The sequence below is a fragment of the Malurus melanocephalus genome, unplaced genomic scaffold (genome assembly GCF_030028575.1).
Source record: "Malurus melanocephalus ecotype Western Australia unplaced genomic scaffold, MMel_1.1 scaffold_129, whole genome shotgun sequence".
Classification (NCBI taxonomy): domain Eukaryota; kingdom Metazoa; phylum Chordata; class Aves; order Passeriformes; family Maluridae; genus Malurus; species Malurus melanocephalus.
Window position 1 is genome coordinate 1,945,863 of NW_026623361.1, and position 17,593 is coordinate 1,963,455.

The 17,593-nt window shown below is 40.2% G+C and overlaps 1 protein-coding gene across 1 annotated transcript; it reads right to left on the reverse strand.

Moving 5' to 3' along the window:
- Nucleotides 1–1,418: 1,418 nt before the first annotated feature.
- DDX24 (DEAD-box helicase 24) lies at nucleotides 1,419–16,751 on the reverse strand. The gene is made up of 9 exons (XM_057370645.1): nucleotides 16,622–16,751; nucleotides 15,522–16,252; nucleotides 12,195–12,572; nucleotides 10,325–10,478; nucleotides 9,448–9,963; nucleotides 7,303–7,378; nucleotides 6,523–6,711; nucleotides 4,059–4,188; nucleotides 1,419–2,567 (listed from the first exon to the last, which is right to left on the reverse strand). Exons 2-9 carry the CDS (start codon nucleotides 16,243–16,245, stop codon nucleotides 2,338–2,340), a joined length of 2,397 nt encoding a protein of 798 aa, XP_057226628.1. The 5' UTR covers nucleotides 16,246–16,252; nucleotides 16,622–16,751; the 3' UTR covers nucleotides 1,419–2,337.
- Nucleotides 16,752–17,593: the final 842 nt, after the last annotated feature.

Below are 17,593 nucleotides of genomic sequence, written 5' to 3' on the forward strand. Positions count from 1 at the left end.
CAAGAGAGCCTTCTGAGCTCTAGACAAGTATTCTTTTTAAGACACTGAGATATTTTTAGGGTCCAAGCTYTGCTTGAGCTCCTGTGGGGGTGCAGCATGTATAGATTTAAGCATTGAGAGTTCATGCAGAGCACAGCAGAGGCTGCAGAAGAAAACCATGAACCAACCATGGGCAAACATGAACCATAAAGCACTGGAACAGGCTCTCCAGGGAAGTGGTGGAGTCACCATCCCTGGGGTGCTCAAAAAAGGAGTGGATGTGACACACTGCTACATGGTTTAGTGGGCATGGTGGCATTAGGTTTTATGATTCTGTGAAGGCAGCAAGGAGGGCACAAATGCCATACTCCATCTTGGGGAGACTCTGCACGGCAGTGGGCTGTGACTGTGAGAACTGGGTTGTTACACACAAGGAAATAGAAGCAGCTGAAAAACTTTACAGCAATGATGGAAATGAAATAACAATACTCTTGCTCTCCCCCAATTCAGTTCTCCTCGTGATCTCATGGAATTAGAAATTGCCAGAACTCCTATCTCATACAGATTCAGACCAGATGATGCTGAGCTCTATTGTCAGGATCCAACCTTGACTTTGCTGATTAAATGGAAATAGAAATACATCACAAAATGCAGAAAAAGCYTCCCTGGTCTTCAAATCCTTTAGGGATGCAAAACCAATGCAAGTTTCCTTTATAAGGAATGTTAGATAGATAGATAGATACGAGTATATATATTATATAATATAAAAGTCTGATTAAAATGGCACAGAAAAGAAGTGARGGCATGCTTATCTTTGTTCAGCTCCTTTCTCCAGCATTCCTTACAAGGAACTGTCATAAAATTGTTTTTATTTTTCAGATTTCACATTAATTCCAAAGATGTGTCTCCTCACATGAGTGAGGAAAAAGAACCTTGCCATCTCTTCTCCCACAAAACTTCCCCATCTGCTCCCAAGGGCATGAGACAAACGGTGCATTGCAAGGAAAGCCTCATACATAATTGATAAGCTCTGTATGCTTATGATTACATTGTCACAGCTCTTATYCAGTAATGCATGAAAATAAGAGAAGAGCCCTCCAGAGATGGGGGGCTTCAATTATTTACACGGATGAAAGAATAAAGAGTTTGTTATTCTCACATAACTAGCAAGTGGCTAGAGGGGGCACATAACTCCACAAATTTCTGAGTAAATTGGTGCTTCCAATCATGGCAGTGACAGTGATTGATTTCATATTGTATGAGACATACAAACTAAGCTTCATCCAGAGCTGGCAGGTGAAGGTTACCTGTMCTCCCATAAATACAGATTCCACTGTCTTATCTTTTGGGTGCTTTCCCCATCTCCTTGCCTGCTAAGTGCAAACAGCATCAGCTATGAGGGATTTAGAAATTTCAAGTAACTGAAAACAGACACAGGCTTTGGAGTTTATGGCAGATATAATTTAACAAAAAATCAAAATATATTTTTCTGACATTTTTAAAAATAGTTGTAAAAAATATTTGCCCAGATCAAGTTAAAATTATTTAAAAGCATAATTGTTGTGGAGCAATCTTCAAAAGTGACTTTTSAAAACATCATCTTTTCCACTACAGCAAAGATCATGGTTCTAACATGTTTTCAAATACAGGTTTAACTTCAAATATTAATTAAGAAAACACTGAGTAGCAACATATACTCCTCAAAAATTTACACATCTCCCTGGCCCATTGTCATCTTAACTGGTTTTTTTTTGCACATTCAAAATACATTAACATAGAACTAAGGGAATGAAACCTGGTGGAAAACAGAACAGAGAAGTATTATCAGAGGAGAAAGAAAATTGGGACATTTCCATAACCAGACTTGTAGACTTGCTGGTAAAGTTATCTGTATTTGCTGCCTTTCACACTGAGCTGGAGGCAGTAAAAACCAAACCTCCCACTATAGCTCAGACTGTACTCACACTGTATATAGCTGACCTTCCCCTGTCCTTCAAAGACATTAAAATTCARATCAACTTTGATCATTGAAATATGCCCACAGTCAGTTCTACCCAGTAGCTTTCACCCATTTTACAAAATAGAGTAATTATCAGAACTATGTGAAAGCAAATTAACTTCTATTATATAGAGGTTTAAGAAAAAAGTAAGTAAGAACATAAAAAAACAAGATCCCAGACAAGATTCAACAGTAACTAACCAGAGCCCTTTAAATCAACTTTTTTTTTTGTCCCTGCTCAACCAATACACAGGCAACATCCTTATACAATTTGTCTTTTGTCGAGTTCCTCCATGAGCATTGACAGCCTTGATGAGGATAATCCTCTCTTTGGTCACATTGAATGATCTTGCTGTTATCTAATTTGATTTTATTGATTTCTTCTTCTTGGCTTGCTTTTTGGACATGGCACCTAGAGCTGAAATGCCCACTGATGTCTGAGGCAGGAGTAGTTTTCCAGACTGTGTTGGGTACTTGGTTTTCATAAGCACTTTAAACAGTGGCTGGGACAACATATGTTTCAGTTGTTTTTTCATTCCCTTCAGCATCTTTTGCTTCTGGCTTTCTTCTTGCTCATCAGCTTTTCTTCCTTGAGGCAGAAATGAAAGATACAGAATGTTACAGCAAGAGAAAAACTCCCATTGCAGACGTTTGTAGAGATAGCTGGGGTTAGCATCTGCCCCTATCTCTAACAAGGTCACACAACTCCCAGTTTTCCAGTCAMCTCTGACATTTTCTGATCACCCAGGCTATTCAAAAGATAACGAGATTGAGACAAATCCCGACTACTGAGTAACTATAGTTAAGGCCTGGACTGAAGAGAAAAATGAAATCAAGGTTGCTGTAAGGTAAAATTGAAAGCACATTACTAAATCCTTTGTAACTGTCTAAGAGGCACTTCATTTATAGGATGAATGACTGAGAGTTTAATTGGTCTCCAACAAGCTACACAAAGAATTACCGAGTACATTTTAAAACATAAATCTGGCAACTTTCTGTATGGCAATTAAAAAGTGTTTCACTTGAGAGTCACAACTTACTTGGACTGGATGTGCTGTTTGGAAACTCTTTCCAAAGCACAGCATACTCAGATTATGTCAAAACAAGACAGCAGAGTGCTAATTATCTGAAAGCACTCCTGATAGAGATGGTTAGTGCTTGATTGCAAAGTGTTTGAGAACCAACTAGTCCAGCCATGGACCAACTAGTCCATAAAGAAAGACATTAATCTAAACATGTTTCAAGATTAAGGCATTGGCATATTTAGCAGCTAACAGGTTAGAGGCAGATTAATCTGAAGTGATTCCTGCAGCAAGCCTATTCAGCCTGCGTTCAAAGAACCGGTAGGAAATCACACCTTCAAGCTCCTAAAATATGAACACAAGGTGGCATTTTACAGTGCATCTAAGCTTTGCAAAACTTCATGGCATTGAACTAATAACCACTTGCAGTTGTACTATCTTACACATTCTCTCAATTTACAGCATGCATAATATTTTATTTTAAAAATATAAGAAATTATTTACTTTTAAAACACAAAAAGCCTTATAAACTTGAATGTATGTGTTGGCCATTTAGCCCACACAACTAAACCTATTCAAGGCTCACATATCTGGTGTTTCCTAGCACTTCCTGGGTGTTCCCACACAGAGCTGTCATGCTCCTGTCTTGATGCCTGACTACAAGGGAGTGGGAGAGAGAAGCARAAGTGTGGAAACAGCCTTCTCTATGACAACAGGGGACAAGACTCAATCAGGACATGCTGGGCTGCTTAGATTACTCTGAAAGCCTTGCCAGAAGCTCAACAGTTCTTGTCCTACAACATGTAGACTTGTCTGTGACTTGCCAGAACTGTCACACCTCACTCCCTCAGCTCTAGCACTGTCTGCTGCATTATCATCCTGAAAACACCACTAACACCATGCATCAACCACACTCCTTTCCTTCGCCCCCACTTCCGCCCTGCAGCTTTTGAAGCTTCTCTGCCACGGTGAGGCTTCTGGACACCAGCACTATGGGACCTAACCATGGACTGAGCATATAGACTGAGCATAACCATGAAAAAACATCTTCTACTTGCCCATCAACATGTCATCATCGAGATCCATCTCCAGAGCCTCTGCAGCTTGCTGGAGCCAGGAGTTGTGTTGTTTTGCCTTACTGTTGAAAAATTCTGCCTTCTCAATCTGCCTCGCCAAATTCATCCGTTCCTGCAACAAAAGCACATTTACACATCATGATCCAGTGCAAATGTGAGGCACTTTAGCAGAACAAGTGTTTGAGAGCATGCACKACAATGCAACTGGGGCGCAGTTCCCCATCCATGTCCCAGAAGATGTCCCACCTAATAATAACACCATCATCATTCACTAATGCTTCCCTTCTTCAGACCCATGATAAAATCTGACTTCTAAAACATCGCAACTRCGAAACATACCTTAATGTCAACCTTCTGTGAACAAATCATTATAAACACTTGAGAGACATCAAGAACAAATCATGATTCAGACAGCAATAATTTCCAAGTTACATATTCATATAGTACAGCTTGATCTCAGAGCTATGGCAGCCACTACTTTCATTGCACTCTGAAGAAAGTAAACTGCTGCAGGCTGTATGGAAGGAACAGCTCATCTAAACCTGGATCTTGTTTAGATGCAGGACAGAATGTCCTGCCCTTCTTCCCAACTGCACACAGTTGGAACAAAGATGTCCAGAAAACTTAACCGGACCTGCAGGCTTCCASCTAGGCCAAACAAATAACTAATTCACCGTGGAAAGAAAATCTGCACTAAAAGTAAATATGAACCAACCAAAACCAAGTGCTGCTCTTTGGAATGTGCCCGCTGTTGCATAAAACAAACTTTGTGCAGGAAACTGAATAGTCTGGTGCTACATCTTAACAGCACCAGCCAGGACGGCCTGGATAATTACTACACAGAGAGAAGATATTACACTTGTAGTGGACTACTTAGTCAGGCACTTCTTAGGTCATTACAAGAAATTTCAGCTAAGTTTTTCCATCTCTGTAAAACGTGAGTCCTCATTAAATCTGTCCTGATTCAACAATTCTATTCCTCTCAAGTGTGAAACCCCCTCAGGCTTTTCCTGAACTTGAATGAAGGCATGCAAAAGGAGGGAAGGAGAGTGCCAAAGTGACAGACATAAAGAACCAGCAGCACTATYAGTCCCAACTACAGTGACTTTGTGATTAAACCCAGAACAAAGCCTAAATAAGACCTCACTGTTCCAAGGGCTTATGAGGCTGGACTCCTGCAACTACAGTTACAAATATATTTCTTCTGGGAAGAGGAGCACTGTTACAGATAGGAGAGGTCATTGAAATGGTGACAGGAAAATGAATGTGTAGAAACAGTTAATTGACAGAGCATGGTAAGAGCCAAGAACTACTCATCAAGAAACACAGAAGGAACCTCTGAAGAAACACTCTTTGAAACAACAGATTTCTTTCAGTAACTAGAAACATTCAGTGGGTGGAAGAGGGCAGTGCGGGAGATAAGGGTGGAAATCAGATTCTCTTTGCTACTATCAAGAGGAGAAAAACAAATCTGTGGAAGCATTTATTTTCTTTTCTTTCCTTTGCTCTTCCAGGAAGCTGCAGCTCCTGAAAGAAATACCCTATTTGCAGGAAGCCTTGCAGACATTATTCCYAAAGTGAGGACACTGCTGTTGCCACTGGGGGAGACCCTGGGCTCAGTCCAAGCCACTTAGGTAACTGTGAATCAGAATACCATAAGGAAGACACCTGCGGTGTTATCTGACTGCTTGCATTCTTCCCTGTTCTCAATGACTGTGCAATATTCACACATTTCAACTCCARCTGGATTCCTTTAAAATCCAATATTTAATATTTCCCATTTGTACATGACTGACATAATCCAAACTGTTAAGAGAATGCTGAGACATGAAATAGTTTCTTATTCAAGAAGTAGAAAATCTGCAGTGACTAGATGCTTACTAAAACACACTGTTTTGCAAATCCTAACTGTGGTCTATCTTGTGAGTTAGTGAAGAATCCTTCTTAAAATGGGCAATAACCTAAGAAAGGAARACAAACTCAGTTTGACAGGGTTTTCAGTGGCAGCTGTGGCCTCACAGTACAGGAACGTCTAGAAAAGCAGACAACTCTCTACTTCAGATGAGAAGAGGCAGGTGAAGACCACTGAACATCCCTGGACCTGCTACTGTTCTCTAGTCTGCTCCTAACAGAAGAGGCTTTAAACAACCTACTTAGCAGAGCCATCCCAGCTCCACCACCACAAAACATACTCGCTTTGCTATACGGTTTTTGGAAAAATATAACTRATGTTTATGTTTGAACACCTTTCGTGAGCCAGTTACTGAGGAGGAATCATAAATATTGCTCAAAAATATATAAAGTGTGATTAGCTTAATTTTTAAATCCAGATCCTCAAGARTAAATTTCATCTCAAACCTGGAAAGAACATGACAGTCAATATCATATCAGTAATATAAGTAAGCAAGCAACTACTCAGGCTGCAAAAAGACTGTTGTTTCTTTACCTTGATAGAAGTCATGCACTTGGTATCAATTGGGAAAAATGGCAGCTCTTCACTTTTYTCCAATGTTTTATAGATTTTCCGAAAATTGATCAAATCCTCAGGGCCAATCAGCAACAGGCTGAGGCCTTCATTGGCAGCTCGGGCTGTTCGGCCGCTTCTGTGCACATACAGCTCTGAAGTACGAGGGACCTGCAAGAATTGAGAGAAGCCATGAAGCTGGCCATGGACAGCTTCCAGCAGCCTGGCCTGCTTTGGACAAGAGGTCACCAAAGAATACCAGGCTTTATACACACATGGTACATTGCATGTAACACAGACGAAAGTAATATAGAAGACAATGTCTTGACACACTTTTTGCTCTCTGATCCAGCATTTTTCCAGYGCAATCTTTTGAGTCTCTCCTATCTTCTGACCCTCTGTTATGTCATTTGCAAAGCAGAAAAATATTTTATGTGTCCTCAGGAAAGAGTTATAAGGCTGAGTCATTTGACACCTTTGGATATCAAAGTTAAGCAAAAAGCAAGGAGGATCATATCTATTATGTAATTTTTGATATATAATCACACATTCGCAAAGTGCTACCTACTGCAGCCAGTCACTGCAGGAATTAGATCTTCAAGTACAAAGCACTAARGAGAGTTAAATTATTTAATCTCTATTCTTAGGACTATACTATACACAGGACAAAGAATTACAGCTTTACAGTGTTCAGGATTTGGATCAGCAAAAACTTGTTTCAAAACCAAAACAGTAAAAGTAAAAATATTAAAAATACTTTACCTGGTAGTGGATGACATGCTGCACRTTGGGAATATCAAGACCACGAGCTGCCACATCTGTTGTCAGAAGGACACAGCTGAGAAAGTGACAAAATTTAATGAACATAAAATTGAAAAGTAAATTATCTGCCAAGGAACATAAAATACAGCAACCTAGAATTATACCACAGCAGTTTGAGAAACAGATTTACACTATGGTCTCTGCTGGAAATACGCATTCTGTTTGCCCTTTCAGGAATTATACCCAATTTAACCCAAGGGCAGTCCTGAAACAGTAATTCTTAAAGTTAAAAAATGCAAATGTTGCCTTCAGCAGGTCTATTTGGTTTCCAATAAACAAATTCACTATCTTGCTGGATCCTGTTTTCCTATATTTTTCTTCTTTCTCAGTTCACAAGAATGCTGCTACAAATAGCTACTCAATAAGGAAGGGGGTTATGCACCCCTGCATTACATTTTTCAGTGCACTGTCCGGGTTTTAAAGAATTTCTTTAGCTTGATACGACCACACCATTAATAAAACAGTTGATCCTCTGGCAGTACAGACATATTATTAAAAGTTTTACAAGCTGAAAAGAATCACATTATTGACATTATCTATTTAAATGGCAGTTTTTTAGGGGAGAAATATCTGCTACCAACTTGCACTCAAATAAGCTCTCYGAGTAAATTAAAAGCTAGAAATATAAAGGGGGAAATCTGCTTTAAAAATTACTGTTTCTCCTTATCCCTAGACAAGATGAACTACTCAAGATGTTCTTTTATATTAACAGTCTACTACAGGGACAAAAGTCTCCCTAGGATATGGAACAATTAGTTTTAAAAACATCTCTCAGCAACGGAAATTAATTGCTTTAACGTAATGGAAATTTGTTACAATTTTATGGCACCTGACTGCATCCTCTATTGCTACAAGGTTCARTGCAGAAATAACAAAAGAAAATTCTACAGCTTGCAATCTGCAGAAGGAGAGATGATGTCATTGATTTCTTTCTTGCTTKGAAAACCTGCAGTCTTTGAAAACACCTCATCAGACCTACACAAATGCTATCAATATGTTTGTCAAGGGATGCCACAGCTCCATCACTGCAATTCAATGTCTGTTCTCCCTGCCAGAATCTATTAACAAGGTATAAATTCTCAGAAAGCATGCAGCAGTTCACAGCAGGACTAGAATGGGAGGCTTCTGGGATTATGGAAGTATTGAGACCAAACACCTCCTCCCAAAGGCCACCCCAGATACCCTGAAATGTTTCCTAAAATGGCAGGTCAGGTCTGCCKGGGTAAGCCCTGGCTGCCCACTACTGCTGAAAGGCACAACTCTCCTTTCTTTTGCATTACTCAAAGATACTTYGATGCTCAGGTTGCAAATTTCTGTAATTAAACCAGCAAATGACTAAGGAGTGGTTAGTTTTCTGATGGTTTAGAGAGACTGAATAACTTACAGAAGATCAAATGAGCTGCACAGCCAGGACATGGGCAGAGGTGGGCAGGACAGTTCCAAAAACATRTCTGAAAACAGGCCAAGTGACAGCTCTGCAGCAATGAGCTGCCAGACCACGGGATAATGCAGGCTCCAGTGGACCTCAGGAGGTCTCTGGTGAAACCTYCTCTTCAAAGCAGGATGAGCTGCAAGACTGGACCAGGATGCTCAGGGCTTYATCCAACTGAGCCTCAGAAAACTCCAAGAATAAGCAACCCCATTCCCATGCTCAACTGTCCTCATAGAGAAAATGCCTTTCTCATATTCAGCCTGAACCTTTTATTTTAACTTTCACCCATTACCCCTCATCCTCCCATCATGCACCACTTTAAAAAGCCTGGCTCCATCTTCTTGATAACCTCCTTTTCTGATRTCAGTGGGCTGCCATCAGGTCCCCACAAAACACTCTTCCCAGGTAGTACAAACACTCTGCGCCTTCAGCCTCTCCTCTTGCARAGACAATGCTTCTTGAACATCTTGGTGGCCTTCCACTGAACTTGCTCCAGTTCATCACCTTAACTAACATGCAAAACCTCATCCTTATTTGTTAACATCTTGGGACTCACATTCTCAGCTAACTTCCCCAACCTGCTCGTTTCCCCACCTCACTACCCTTTATGCAATTTCTTTTCTTCTCTACTAGGAAGTTGAAAATCAACTCACCTCTCTCGCTCAGCAAACCGTTCCAGGTTTTTCAGCCTTTGCTTTTGGTGCATGTTGGCATGCAACGGAAGAGGATCACAATGTAAGATTGTGAGGAGAGAACTGAGGCGTTTTACACAGTCTATGCTGTTTGCAAAGACCATGGTCCTTCCTGGATACTGGAGAAGAAAGTAATAGAGGTAATAGTCTTTTTCATTTGTGTTACAGTGGATTCTGGTTTCTGTCAGAGTCTCAACAGTAGCCTCTTTCCTTGTTAAGTCTATTACTTTCGGTTTGCCCCTTATTCCTACTTTTTCCATTAACAATTCTAGTTTAGTCTTCTTGTCCATCTTTTTAGCATTTTTTTTCTGTAAAACTCTTGTGGGAATCTGATGGACTAAAGTCAAAGTGGCAGAAAAAACAAAAGTCTGTCGTCGAGGGTTATACTGTGAATCATTTAAGATTTCCAGCAATTGAGACAGCTCTACGAARTGACCTTTCTCAACCATTCGGTCTGCTTCATCAATCACAAGGCACCTGTCAAGTGGAAAACACACAGTAAAAATACACTCAGCTAAAAACAAACCAGAKACATTTAAGAACAACTTTTCCTGCTAAACACATAAAAGATGTCATGCATAAAAAACTGAAAAGAACCAAGTATGCTGGAGCAGCTACAATACCATTCTGCATTTCTTTTTGAAAAATCAGGTTTTTACAGCTGTCTTTAACTGACATTTCCCTCCATCAAATGATTACCAATCAGCATTTCAATAAAACACTGACAYAGAAATAGGGGATCTTATGGAATCTAAATTATTTAACCTGTTAGTAAACCTAATTAGTATGCAGGGCTTCCCAGTTCATTATTCACAGTTATTTGAAAAGGCAAGTTTACCTGAGCTGACGAAGATTTGAAAGATGTGGGTGTCTCTCTTTAACTAACTCCCACAGACGGCCTGGGGTTGCAATTACAATTTCTGGCTTTCGATTCAGTACACGTTCTTGCTTCTGGGCAGCCATGCCTCCAACTAGAATTGCAGTCTTAATGCCTAAAACATAAACATAACAGATTCTATTTCACTAATTCATCAGTGAATATTTATATATATATACATACTTCATGAAATGTTTTAACAGTCCATACTGCAACTTTCAACAAACATTTTGGTCAGCAAATTTCAGGATTTTTATGTAACACTAAGCATAAAGCAATGCACTCCATTTTACAGAAAAATCCTCACTACAGTTAGATGCCAAGAATTAGTGCACCTGTCTTTCAACTRCATGAAGAATCACATCCATAGCTGTTAGCTTTGTTTATACATATTTCAAAGTTTTCTCAATTGTATTTGCATGAACAAGCATATTCCTCTTAGGAATAACCGGAAGATCCCTTCAAGAATAAGAGTGAGAAATGCTTGCCTTGCTAAATAATTGCTCATTTTCTATGGAATAATCCTACCAAATATGTTCCCAACTGATTAATGCTTCTTGCACAGTAGCACAAACCTCGTTAGCTTTAAGTAGTCTGCTGAGGTACTAAAAGCAGTTTATCTTTGGAAGCAGACTCCACACATGGCTTATTTCACYCTACTTCTTACAAGAATAATTTGGCCAGTGATAAACTCAATGCTACTGTGTAAGACCCCTCCAGTGTCCAAGGTCTCACTGATCTCTCTTCTGGACTACTTGTGGAACACCATGCTTCCAGGTGCAATTTTTCTCCCAAAGTGAGTTARAGGCAATAAAGGAAGTCCATATCAAAACATTTCGTCTCCCCCTGCAGCAACTATATTATCACTTGGGCAGCAGATTTTTATACATAAATAACACTGCTCCTTCAGAACTGTATGACATAAATTCATTATTTCAGCCTAGCAGTTAAAATAAGCCTTGCCATTGGAGGCAGACTGATGAGCACAGCAGTACATCCAAAGGAAGGACTTAAAAGTAGTACATTGCACTACTTATCCTCTCTAAGAAACCATTACTGGTACTGGAGAAGTGGAGAGAATCAGGAAAACTCGCCATGTTCAATAGTTTCATATCCTCATTCACTTAAGAGATTTACTGACTTCTGGTTTGGAAGGAAAGGAAAGGAAAGGAAAGGAAAGGAAAGGAAAGGAAAGGAAAGGAAAGGAAAGGAAAGGAAAGGAAAGGAAAGGAAAGGAAAGGAAAGGAAAAAGGGGGAAATTGCTTTTGTCAGGTCTAATACAAAGTAACACTTCAGAGGCTTGACTGCTGCAGGAAGTAAATCAGGCAATTCAGCAATGCCATCTACCCAAAGCACTGATGGTCATAATTGCTTCCTATGTTTTTAATAGATAAAACAAAGTTATATGTATACAGTATATACAAAGATTGATATAGCTGTCAAAAATGAAATTATTATACATATATAATCAAAATTTTATATACAATGAAATTATTTTTTATATATAGCCTACATTATCCAAAACTAGGAAAAATTAGCTGTGGCCAGGTATCTAGTACTGATTCTGTGTTGTGAGATCATGAATCAATACCTATTTGAAGGAAGACACATTTGAAAGCAAAATAGCACACATTAACTGTTTACTTCCACATGCTTCTAACTGAACAATCTGCATGCATTTCTCACACATCAGGTGCYACAAACTCTAACCCTTCAAAAGCTACACCAGTTTCATGATTTTATGGAAGATAGTGCAGCACATATTCTGGCTCAACACCAATGCCAAGATCCAAACACAGTGAACTGAGACTGGCCTGCGGGATTTACATACCTGTAAACTTTGCAACTGCATCAATGTGGTGCTTTACTTGTACAGCTAATTCTCTTGTAGGAGTAAGGACCARTCCTAAAAGAGGTCTCTTTTTATCGGAGCAAACAGTATGTGTCTTGTCATCGAAATCAAATTCAACATTTTCCAGCACCTTCACACAGCCTGYTGTGAAAGATGCATCATCTTCATCTCCGCTATCTACAACCTGCTGATGGGTTACTTTTTCTGCTTCATCCTCATTTTCCCATCTTGTTTCCTCATGATGCTGATGGGACTCTTTAGAAACACTGTCATTTCTGGTTGTTGAATTATTTGATTTTTGCCACTGCAGCACAGAGTGAATCATTGGAATTGCAAATGCAAGCGTTTTGCCGCTTCCTAAAAAAMCAAACAAGAATAATAACACAGACTGACAAGCCATTTATATGAAAAGATGAGAAAAGCAACAGCCAATCACACACTGTTCTTAAAACATACTGTTGTAACAGATGCAAACTCATGATCTTTAGAAGACCAGAAACTTGCAGCAAGAGCATCTTTTCTCCTGTCACTTTTCTACATTTCCTCGATGCCACCAATAGCATATTTCCAGGGGAATAGGTATTCTTCCAATCTCTAGCAGGTGAGGCAGATTTATTTGTTCTGAAAGTGTTTCTTAAAAGCTGTAGTTTTTAAGTCAAGATATTTTTAAAGATCTGTAAGGAGAATACCATGCCCTAATTGAAAGTTCTAATCAAACTCTCCCATATAAAGGAATAGCAAATGAGGCCAAGGACAAACTGGAACGCACTTGAAGCATTAGCTTTCAGCTTCAATTTATAGTCCTGTATTTATAACTTTCGAAGAAACTGTTTTTTTGAATACTCCACTGTCTAATTTCCTGATCTAGACCCAGGTCACATTTTTATAATCAGAACACATACATCTAATTTAAAGGACAGAATACACTTAGGAGAGATGAGGCTTATCAAAAACAAGTTTAATTGCAAGGGTTCACTGTATCAAACTGCAAGTTACATCCCTGCTACATATTCCCTTCTGAACTATCTGTCATTARTAAAGACATTAGGAAAAGCCTGGTAGCTCATCTACCCGAGTTAAGCTTCTCCTATGTAGCAGCTCACTAATCATGAGAGCAGCATCCAGAGCACAAGACACTATTACACCATTCCTGTAATAGACTGCTGGAAAGCAGTCCTCTGGAAATCTCATCTTAATTCCTGTATCACAGAGCCTTAAAGGTTTGCCAAATTCAGCAGAATTTTACCTGTTCAGGGGAGAACCTTAATATGAGGTAACAAACAGCTAAGCCCAGTGTCATTATCCTGACCAGCAATACTGCMGTCTCATATCCACTTCACGTTTCTGTATGTCTGGGAGGTCTTCTATGACTTCTTTCTGCACTTGAAGCAGAAAATGTTTATAAACTGTTGGGTCTCTAACACCTGTACTTAGAGCACCTTTACAGTAAGATTCTGTATTATCCGAACATCTGTTTTTAAGGTGAAGAACACTGCTGATCCTGAATTAAACATAATGCAATTTGACTGGTGCAAATGTCAGTACTGCACCCATAATTATAATTATAGCTGTGATAAACAGGACTATTCTGCAGGCATTAGATTCACCCACAAAGTAAACGTATCACCTCACAGGACATTATAACACACAGACCACATACCATAGACAGGTGTGCAAAATCTTCTGCAATCAAGAAGAAAAGTGTATCTTGGCACTACAGCTCAAGCCAATTCAYGCCCTTTTTAACAGTTTCAGATTGTATAATTTTATGTAGACTTGGCTCCTTAAGCAGAAACTTCACTAGTTCCACATAGTAATGAACAGAAAAATCTCCCACTGCAGAAACAAGGCTTCACATTCCTTGTATCAGATCTCCGCATGGATCTACTGCCATATCAACTCTCGCTATTCTTCCCTATGTCGCTACCAAAAAAGGAAGATTAATAGTTTTTTAACTTAACGTTCTCCTCCCTCAAGCTCAATGCTGAGTAATGCTGCAGGATGCAGAAAAAAAGAACTCAAGAGTTTCAATCTCTCACAGCTGCAGCCCCTCCTAACAGGCAGTTGTCCACATCTCCCAAGTCTCTATCATCGGAATACCGATGATCCACTGGACACTCTGGAGAGAATATGGGTTTCTCTCACGAAAGAACAAATGAGCAAAACACAGTCCCACTACTTCAGGGTTATACAAAATTATAAAGCAACAACACAGCCTGCCACCAACCATGCTTTCCATTCTTCAGCTAGAGAGGAATTTGATCACCAGRACTGCCAAAATGGCACTTTTTTGCAGTACAAAACCACCATTTAAATTTTCAGTTCCATTTTCAAAAACACTCCCCATGGAGCTTTCTAATCTTATTAAAGCTAATAGCATCAATGCAGCTTGTAATTAAAATAAAAATGCAAATGACTCTTACTAGTATCTTACTAGTTCCTATACCTTCTTGCTCGAGAGCAGTAAATGACTTTACAGAGAAGCAGTGAGATAAAGCAACTGGAACAGATGAAAACAGTGTGAAGAAAGCCTTTAAACCAAGGCAGCTTCCAATTATGCTTCCTACCTCAAGGTGTTTTAGGGAAAAGTTGCAGTGCTAAAGACAACACTTCAAAGKTATGAACTGCAAACAACATTTTAGGGAACATGTTCTGAGACTTCATAGTTTTAAGTAAACAAGGAGCTGTAACAAATTTCATGAAGGTGAGCAATGCTCAAAAACAAAGGCATGAGCTGATCACAAGGTGAATGAGAGACCACCTCTCAAAATCGATGTAATACTCACTTGAAGCACGAGCAGACAGAAAGGCTGGTGACAATGTAAGGTAAGCCAGGACACAGAGCACAGGGTGAGTGCTTTGCTACAGACCAGTGCCCAGTGTTTATTCATTGCTCCACACTAGTATGAGTTATCTCCACAGGAACCTGGTTCTCTGTTTGCCTCTCCAGAAGCACACTGGGCTGCTGTAGAAATGACCCTGTTCATTTCATTAATTCTGCCTTTTRCAGAGTATCACCTTACCATTCCCAAAACAGGAAGCAATTTGAAAAACAGGAAAAGAGACTTTTGCCAAAAGCATAAAAACTCACTTCAAAGCTCTGCCTGCTTTGTGAAGATAGGATGTTCCCATGTTTGTAAGTTACAAAGCTTTAAAACTTTGCTAATACACTGGATATGCAAAAGAAAAACACTCTTCTAAGATATAAAAGCTGCTTCTTCTGCAAATCAAAATCTGTAACCATGGCTACATTTAAAGAGAAACAGGATGCTCCCAGCATACACAATCAGTTTAACAGATTTGTACCTGTTTCTGCAGCACCAAGAACATCCATGTTGTCCCGAATGGCAGAAGGCAAGGCTAAGGCTTGAATTGGAGTCGGAGCACTAAACCCCAGGTAGCTCAAGGCCTGCAACACTGGCTCAGGTACAAACAGGTCTTTCCATGCAGACACATCAGCTTTTTGATCAGTKGAGGCAGACAAAACTTCTGTTGTCCAGTTTTTGGCTTTTTTAGAAGTAGCTGATRGAAGGGCTTCCTGTGCTTGAGAAGCCTTGCTTTTAGGCACCTTCTTTTTCTTTTTCTTTGGAATGTCTTCTCTGCTTGACATGCTCTCAGTCACATGTCCATGGTCTTCACAATTTGCTTCTTTGATTATATCATTAGACTTTGCCTCTTTATCAACCAGCACTTTAATTTCTGCTCCATTAGAAGTATTGCCTTTATCTGATTGGCTTCTCAAATCTTTGTTTTTCTTTTTCTTTTTTGGAGGGACAACAGGTTCTTCCACCTCATTGCCTTCTTCTGAAGCACTCTCAGCCTTTCTTTTCTTCTCTTTTACTTTCCCCACTTTGGAAGAACTTACTAGCTTATAATCTGTAAGCTCCTCCAAGCACACTATATCTCGAAACTCCTCCTCAGCAAATAGATTGGGGTCGATCTGCACAGTTTTCCATTCTCCTACTACTTCAATGCCTTTTCGTTTCAATTTAAAGGAAGATCTAAATCTTCCTCCTTTTCTGACCTTCATTTTTTACCTAAAAAAGAAATCGACAGGGAAAAAAGGGCTTCAAATCCAAGGAATGAAAACTACCTTGATATTCAAGCAAATGAGAATCAACAAAATAATTATTTTACTTTCTTTTTAATAATACCAATAACATAACTTAAATATACCTTCAGGCTAACATACTATAATATAACCAAATACAACAGGCAGGCCAGGCCTAGTGCGTCCCCCMTGGAACACCTCCGGCGATAAAATTAGAACCGCTGGACAAATCCCCGCAGCGCTCCCACCCCTGCCCACCCCTGGAACCACCCGCGGGATCAGCGCAGGGCCCGGCACGGCCTCCGCTGCCACACGCGGGAGCTCCGGGCACCTACTGCCCCCGCCCCGCGCTTACCGCGCTCTGGAGTACCGGACAGACAAGGTCGCAGAGGCACGAAGTGGGACAGAGAAAAACGGAGAGTGACACAGAGGGACGGAGAAAAACGGAGCGGGACCCCGGACTCGGCCCGGCCGCTACCGCCACCGCCACCACCCCCCGCGTGCGCTCCCGGGCGCCGCCATTGCCGCGTGACGTCATCCGCCGCCGCCGCCTGACGTCAGTGCGCGGCGCCGGTTGGAGGGGCGGCTGTGGGTTCCAAGAGGAATGCGGGAAAGGCCTCTGGAATCCCAACCCCAGAATTCGCAGCTAAGGCTGGCTATCACCGGYATTGCTCATTCAGGAAAAGGAATTGTTACATACCCTCGGTTGTGTGCTCATCTGGTCCTGTTTTAAAGAACTCAATTAGTAGACAAGTAGCAAATACTTAGAGAAAATGAGCAAACACCGCCGAGGTCGCAGCCAGGTATTTTTTTCCTCCTGTGTTATATGCTCTTCGCAGCCGCATCTTGCCATAAGAAGAGGACGACATAAATTATATGATAATGGAAGATTTTTGTTTCTCCTAAACTGACTGATGTTCAGAGGAGCCTCTTGCTATGAGTGACTTAAAATCAGGAGGTTTCTAGGTGATAAACACCTGTGATGGAGACAGTAGGTTCAAGTGTAGTTGCGACAACAATTATAATTATTTCTTCTCTTTGGTATTTGTAGGTCTTCCCTGGATCTGTGAGAAGACTGGGAAATGGAGGGCTGTTTTCTCTACTTTTATTTTTTTTTATTTATTTCTTTTTTTTTTTTATGTTTTAAGACCAAGGGCAGAAATAAGCATATTAGATGTTTTCAGGGACAGTTTCACTTTCAGGCAGTCATCATTAATGACTCAGCAATGCACAACATGAGGCATTTCTTCCAATTCATATTCCCTGAGCAAGGCTAAAGAGCACTTGGTGCTTGGTCCTGATGTTCTGTACGAGATGAGTTTAAAGC